This window comes from Sinocyclocheilus anshuiensis, unplaced genomic scaffold (genome assembly GCF_001515605.1).
Source record: "Sinocyclocheilus anshuiensis isolate Anshui unplaced genomic scaffold, SAMN03320099.WGS_v1.1 scaffold453, whole genome shotgun sequence".
NCBI classification, from domain to species: domain Eukaryota; kingdom Metazoa; phylum Chordata; class Actinopteri; order Cypriniformes; family Cyprinidae; genus Sinocyclocheilus; species Sinocyclocheilus anshuiensis.
The window spans coordinates 1,562,194-1,569,296 of record NW_015537979.1 but is presented as its reverse complement, the minus strand read 5'-3'; the positions used below and the strand labels follow the sequence as shown (position 1 = coordinate 1,569,296).

General features: G+C 37.6%; 1 protein-coding gene across 2 annotated transcripts; it reads left to right on the top strand.

The window, feature by feature from the left end:
* Nucleotides 1–892: 892 nt before the first annotated feature.
* On the top strand, nt 893–5,892 carry LOC107673573 (zinc-binding protein A33-like). Of its 2 annotated transcripts, XM_016467215.1 has the most exons (7): nt 893–1,653; nt 2,187–2,270; nt 2,845–3,075; nt 3,166–3,188; nt 3,276–3,394; nt 3,864–4,192; nt 5,509–5,892. In XM_016467215.1, the coding sequence occupies exons 1-7, from the start codon at nt 1,255–1,257 to the stop codon at nt 5,557–5,559; spliced, it is 1,236 nt and encodes a 411-aa protein (XP_016322701.1). In that variant the 5' UTR covers nt 893–1,254; the 3' UTR covers nt 5,560–5,892. The 2 variants fall into 2 exon arrangements, with proteins under 2 accessions (XP_016322701.1, XP_016322693.1); XM_016467207.1 differs by lacking the exon at nt 5,509–5,892 and having other exon boundaries at nt 3,864–4,468.
* The last annotated feature ends 1,211 nt before the right edge of the window (nt 5,893–7,103 follow it).

Below are 7,103 nucleotides of genomic sequence, written 5' to 3'. Positions count from 1 at the left end.
AACAATAAGCATTTTAGCCTATGTGAATAACATAAACAGCTGTACATCTAAACGGGGCGTATGAACATTCGGCTTTATTACCTTTTCAAAATAATTCATCACACAAGAGCTGAAGAACAGACAACACAATCCTTTCCATTCGCTTGTTTGTAGTTCAAAAGGCCACGCCCACCGCGGAACGAATCTATGAATATTCGTACTAACCCCGCCCATTGGAACAGTTTTTCACGGGAACCGAATATTACACAACACCGTTCCCAAAAGCTTTAATGCTTTCTTATGATACTTTTGGGAAAAGCAGCCCTGTTTGAATGTACTGTCAGCAGTGAGTGAACGCTCTCTGTGATTGATTGGTTCTGTTTTGCAACATTTGCGTGTCCAGATGAGCAGGAAAATAGTTCTATCCTACACAATTACTCGCTAACAAAGGTTATTCGTCCAATTCAATGCATATTGTACGATTTTTTTTTTTGTTAAATTAACAAAATCACTGGTAAATAAAACGTACCTTAGTATCGATACTTTCGATACTCGCGACAGTATCGATATATCGATACTTTGAATCGATACGCCCATCCCTAGTCGAAACGCAGTGGTTAAAAAACCCCACTCCGTTAGCGCGAGTCCCGCTGGCTGTGAAGCGGCAGAGGATTCCGCTTGGTCTTAAAGCTTCCCTGGAACGGCTATGTTCACAAATCAAACACTTGTCAAAAAAGAATGATTAATTCTCAATTTAGAGTTTGTTATTCGTATGGTCTAGGTGTTCATACGGCATATGCCTTAAATACGGGACAAACTGCGTTCCGTATAGCTTTCATACGGAACGCTTCTTTGATGCCTTAAAAACGGGACAATTCCGTATTATACGGAACGGTAGGCAACCCTAGTTGAGCTCCATATATCCCGCCCTGACTTCATGCTTCATAACATCGAGGAAGTTAAGCCACGTCACGGGAAAGAGATTCTGATAATGTTGTCGGACTTGCTTTTAACACCTTAAGGTAACGAGAGACCCTCTTCACCCTCTTACAGAACTTGCATGGACTTAACTACCTCAGTTTGTCTTTTCTCAATGTCTCGATAAAGCATAAAGCCATCAGCAATCAGTGGAGAAGAAGAGAAACACTTTCAAAAGGCATGTTTGAGTTTGTTTCGGAATAGACTGAAGCATTTGTGTGATTCTCCTGGTTGTGTTTGAAATCCTTTAGAAAGTGAACGTGAAATGTAGTTTGCTGGAGCTCTCAAACAGTGAAAATGGATTCATTCTCTGTAAAGGAAATATCTTGTCCGATTTGCTGTGAAATCTTCAGGGCTCCTGTTCTTCTGTCGTGTAGTCACAGTTTCTGTAAAGAGTGTCTTCAACAGTTCTGGAGAACCAAGTACACTAAGGAGTGTCCTGTCTGCAGGAGAAGATCGTCGAGGGATGATCCTCCATGTAATCTTGTGTTAAAAAACTTGTGCGAGTCATTCCTGAAGAAAGGGGGAAATGAGAGCCACTCTTCGGGACCTGAGGAGGTCTGCAGTTTGCATAATGAAAAACTCAAACTCTTCTGTCTGGAGGACAAACAGCCTGTGTGTTTAGTGTGCAGAGATTCACAAAAACACCTCAATCACACATTCAGACCCATCAGTGAAGTAGTTTCATCTCATAAGGTAGGACAAATGTGTCTTCTTTCAATAAATGTGACCCTGGACCACAAAACCAGTCATAAGGGAATTAATAAATAAGCTTTCCATTAATGTATGGTTTGTTAGGATAGGACAATATTTGGCCGAGATACAATTTGAAAATCTGGAATCTGAGGGTGCAAAAAAATCCAAATAATTGAGAAAATCGCCTTTAAAGTTGTCCAAATGAATTCTTAGCAATGCATATTACTAATCAAAAATGAAGTTTTTATATATTTACAGTAGGAAATTTACAAAAATATCTTCATGGAACATGATCTTTACTTAATATCTTGATGATTTTTGGCATAAAAGAAAAATCGATAATTTTGACCCATACAATGTATTTTTGGCTACAAATATACCCCAGCGACATAAGACTGGTTTTGTGCTCCAGGGTCACAAATAAAGAAACTGAAGCACAGATATCATCACATTCAAGCATTTCTTTCCACCTTTTTGCTCAACCTTATATCACATATCGCTGTAATCTCTTGATATATTTTATGTAATTCTAGGAAGAGCTGAAGTCCTTACAAGAAAAACTTAAACACAGAGAGAAAATTAAAGAAGAGTATGTGAAAATATTTCAACACATTCAGGTGAGGATACCCATCAAATACATATCTATACACAATTATGATTTGTAATATTTAATGTAACCGATTCCATTTACAGTGATTCCTGATTTAGTGTATTTTTTGTAAATGACAAGCTGCAGATTGCTTTTCGTTCATTAACCCCATGGTCATGAACTTTCAACTTTCAATTTATACTTCAGGACGATTTAGAATATATTAGAATACATATATATAATTCTTTAGAATGCAAGAAGTGTGAACAGAATGTACTGTTTTCAAATAAATGTTTTAAACTCTACGTGTGCTTTAGTATGTTAGTCAACACATCAAAATGAGTGTACTTTTTTAAAAAGCATGAGAAAAGATTATTAAAATGTAATTATTTAAAATTTACTTTAAAGTAAAACTTCTATTTTGACATTATAACAGTGCACATATTAAAAGTGAATTTAAGTGTGTTAAAGTAAATTCTCTTTTTAAATAATATTTAAATGATATACATATGTACAATTTAAAAATACATTTGTAAGATTTGAAGTGCACACTTGTTCATACTTAAGTGTAAATGATCAAAGTGAATGTGATTTCATTTCAGTGTCAGGCGGAGCACACTGAACGTCAGATTAAACTGGAGTTTGAGAAGCTTCATCAGTTTCTCAGAGATGAAGAAGAAATTGCCATCGCTGCGCTGAGGGAGGAAAAGGAGCAGAAGAATCAGATGATGCAGGAGAAGTTTGAGGAGCTCAACAGACACATCTCAGCTCTTTCACACACAGTCAGAGACCTGGAGAAGATGATGAATGGCAATGAAGTTTTGTTTCTAAAGGTCTCATTTCAGATAACTGATTCATTAATTGATCACTGATTCAGTTATTCATTATTTGAGAATATAATAAATTGTCTGTTTATTTTCCAGAACTTTCCAGATGCAATGGAAAGGTGAGTGATCGGTTCGTGTCCCTCGTGTCTCTGGTTCTGAACACATCACAAACCCACTGCAGTTCTGACTCCTGAATGTTCTTCCAGAGTCCAGAGCTTACGGTCGGATGCACAGCTGGCTTCTGGAGCTTTGATAAATGTGGCACGTTACCTGGGCAACCTGCCATTCAGAGCCTGGAAGAAGATGCAAGATGTTGTCCAAAACAGTGAGTCTTTAGAAAAGTGATTCTGTGCCTTTTTGACTCTAAGGCCATTGTCCAAGATAATATTAAAAGCTTTAATATTAAAAATAAAAATTAAAGCTTGTTTTGTCCGATTTTAAATCATTTTAAGCCATTTTGTGTCCCCCGTGTGTGCTGAGTCCCCCTAGTGAGTCCTGGCAGTGAATATTAATTTAACTACACCCAAATGAGCTGTAAACAAGAGAAAAAATGTGTTACACATCATATTTACAATTGCAGTTATATAGCAGATTTATTTCTTGTTTTTGTCATTGGATGCAAATGTAACATTTCTCAAGCACATACATTCACTACGACAACACTGACAGAAATCATCTGATAGTGTTTCATCAATAGGGTGAGTGTTAATAATTGATCACAATCTGTGTACGGTTCGCTCTTGATCATTATAAGAATATCAGAATAAAAGCAGCTGTTGATTGTGTCTCATCAGCTCCTGTGATTCTGGATCCGAACACGGCTCATCCAGATCTCCTCTTGTCTGATGATCTGACCAGTCTGACGTGCAGCGCCAACAGTCAAGCGCTTCCTAATAATCCAGAGAGATTCGATGAGCATTCCTGTGTTCTGGGTTCAGAGGGGTTTACCTCAGGAACACACTGCTGGGATGTGGACGTCAAAGAGAGCTCGTCCTGGGGCCTTGGAATAACTACGGCATCAAACCAGAGGAAGGGATATGATTTCTTTGACAGTGGTGTGTGGAGTGTGCAGCACAGACTGTTTGAAGAGTCTGGTTTTCCTGTCGTACAAAAGCTTGAGCGGGTGAGAGTTCAGCTGGACTTTGACAGAGGAACAGTGTCCTTCTCTGATCCTGTATCTAACACAAACCTATACACGTTCACAACCACCTTCACTGAGACCGTCTTTCCATTCTTTTATAGCTTTTCTCCTCTGAAGGTCTTATAGTTGAGTTGTTTGTGCTGGTGATATGATTATCAGTGTGGCTGTGATTGGGTCATAGACACAAAGCCGCAGGTGATCACATGACTAATGTCCAGTATTAGCACGAATGAGTGTCAGAAGATATTTTGAAAAACGTTGGGAAACAAACAGTTGCTGGTAGCCACTGACTTCCATTGTATGGAAGAAAATACTATGGAAGTCAATGGGGACCAACAACTTAATACCAAGTAACTTACTCCATATGTGACCAGATGTTTTGTTTATTTTGGAAGTCTATGACACAGATAAATGGAGTAAAACAAACATGTTCAAGTTTAGAGATGGGATGGTATAGTTTTCTCATGATTCAGTTTTATTTTCACTATGATGTTCATGATTTGATATATGCTTGATTCAGTATAACAACACTTATAACAACAACACAGTAATACAGAAAATAATTTTTTATATATTTTATAATTTATGAAGCGCGTACACACACACTGAAAAGCCTGTCAAACAGCACCTGATTATTGGACTGTTATCTTTCGCGTCTGATTGCGCTAATACAGTAAAAAACAAACAAACATATAAACACAGGTTATGTCTAAAGTGAAAGTAAACAGTTGAGAGAAAAACAGATGCGTGCCTGTATATAAGATGCGTGCAGCTCTTAAAGTGACAGCAGCCTAATATGTACTCAAATATTTGTTTAATAGGTGGTAGGCTACATTGTCTCTTTATGCGCATAAAATATGAAAAGCGATGGCATCCATGTAAAATTCGTCACTAGAGCGCACGCTAGTGATTGATTAAAAGAACATCTAGACAGATATGGGTTTTAAAAGGGATCTTTATTTAATTGTTTAAATTGTGTATCTTTGGTTCTGCTGGTATCTATGACTGCAGCGTGGATCTGAGGCTTGTTATTAAAAGGGCGCGGAATTGTTGGGAATTATGGGAAATATAGGTTTTGGGATTATATTTGTGTATGTGGGTTATAGTTTGTGTTTGATATTTATTTTTGTTGGTTTCATTTCTTTTTTTTTAATGAAATTTTCACTATTATGGCAAATGTGATTTGGTATATATATATATATATATATATATATGTTTTGTGTGATGTAAATAAGATTGAGTTAGATTTGTGTGAGACCCCTGTTATTGTAAAATGGTTTGGTTTGTCTCATTTAAAGGTTTTAGATTTCATGGAGTTAGTTCTGGTGAGGGATTCCTGGAGGAGATAACATATGAGACCCACAACTCAGTGATGTATATGTTTTCATTTCTCTCTTATGAGTCATGCAATGATCCGTAGAAAAATGAACTTGCTGTCAATAAAACAAAATTTTGATGGCTCTACAAATGTCTCCTGAATTTTTGGGGAAGAACCCTCACACTCATATTTAAGACTTTATGGCTCAGTTATTAATAGAAAATGTTCTTCAGCTGCATTAAAGTTATTTTTTTTTCACAGGTTAAGATACAGCAACATGTTTTCTCTTCGAGACATTTCTTGTGATCTTGTATGATTCAGAAGCGTACGCAAAGGGCCCATTGCTGGGGCGAACTGGATTCGGCTCTGGGACCCGCAGGTCTGATGGACTGCCAGTAAGACATTTTCTTCCCTCCTTCATTCAGACAGCTTTTAGAAATGTTGTCAGTAAATGTCATCTGTGATAATTAGTCAGTCAGTGTGATTTACTGCGGTCTATCTGTTTACAGGTTGCCATCAAGTATGTGTGTATAGAAGGCTGGAAGTTGTAAGTTCAGTGTGAATCTGTGGTTCTGATTCAGATCAGCCCAGATAAACGACTGGTTACACTGAACAGTTGGCCAGTGACACACACTTATCTGACTCGCAGCAGTCATGGCTGGATTGTATTGTTAGGATCAGTCTAGATAAATGCTTTTGATTATTTGTATAGGGCGAGCAGGAGTGACACAGGAACTGCAGAGAACAGCTTTCCTGATCACCTTCAGAAAGAGGAGTGAACATAGACTTATGGCTGCTACACAATTAGTTTTTTATCGTCTGCTTCAGTCTGTGAGGGGCTCTGTGTGGATACTGAAGGAGTTGAACATGCAGCGCCAGCTGAAACCAGAGCTAGAGGTCAGATGAACTAGCTAAATATTTAGTTTTTTTTTCACAATTAGTGTAGAGAAAAAGGAGAAAAAACCGGACAGTGTGTAAAGAAGCATAAGAGGAGCAGGAACGGACTGGGACAGATTGTAAACTAGGAAGTAAACTAGGGATGTGCATCCTGCCCATCCACACAGACACATTAATTTATCTGTATTCAATAATCATAATACTTTTATACCATTGTTACAACAGACCCTTTACTGCTTTGATAAAAATACAACTGCTTGTGTTACATGTAGCATTTCAAACCTAATCACGCCAGTGCTCCTTCAGTGAAGTCTGTGAACTTATCAGAGACTTGCTTGCTGTCAGGATGAGCCTTTATGCAAAATGGAAACTTGCATGACTTTCTAACATTTACAGATATATATGTGTATATAAGTGTAAGATGAGATGTCTCAAACACTTTAAACCGCTTTTCTGTCAAAGCACCTGACAGCCGTGTTAATCTATTTCTAGTTTTCATGTGATGTCTCACTCTTATAGGAATGCTCACCTGAAGCACATAATGTACAAAGACAGTGATATTACAAGACTAAACTCAGTATACACCATTTGGTATGATGATGCATACTATATACAGGCTAACAGATGAGTCCGGAATTAAAGGGTTAGTTCACCCAAAAATGAAAATTAGCCCATGAA

Coding starts and splice junctions, on each gene's coding strand:
- LOC107673573 (XM_016467207.1), top strand. CDS start 1,255: ATGGATTCATTCTCTGTAAAGGAAATATCTTGTCCGATTTGCTGTGAA. Junction 3,189..3,275: donor TTTCCAGATGCAATGGAAAG/GTGAGTGATCGG, acceptor ATGTTCTTCCAG/AGTCCAGAGCTTACGGTCGG. Junction 3,395..3,863: donor GCAAGATGTTGTCCAAAACA/GTGAGTCTTTAG, acceptor GTGTCTCATCAG/CTCCTGTGATTCTGGATCCG.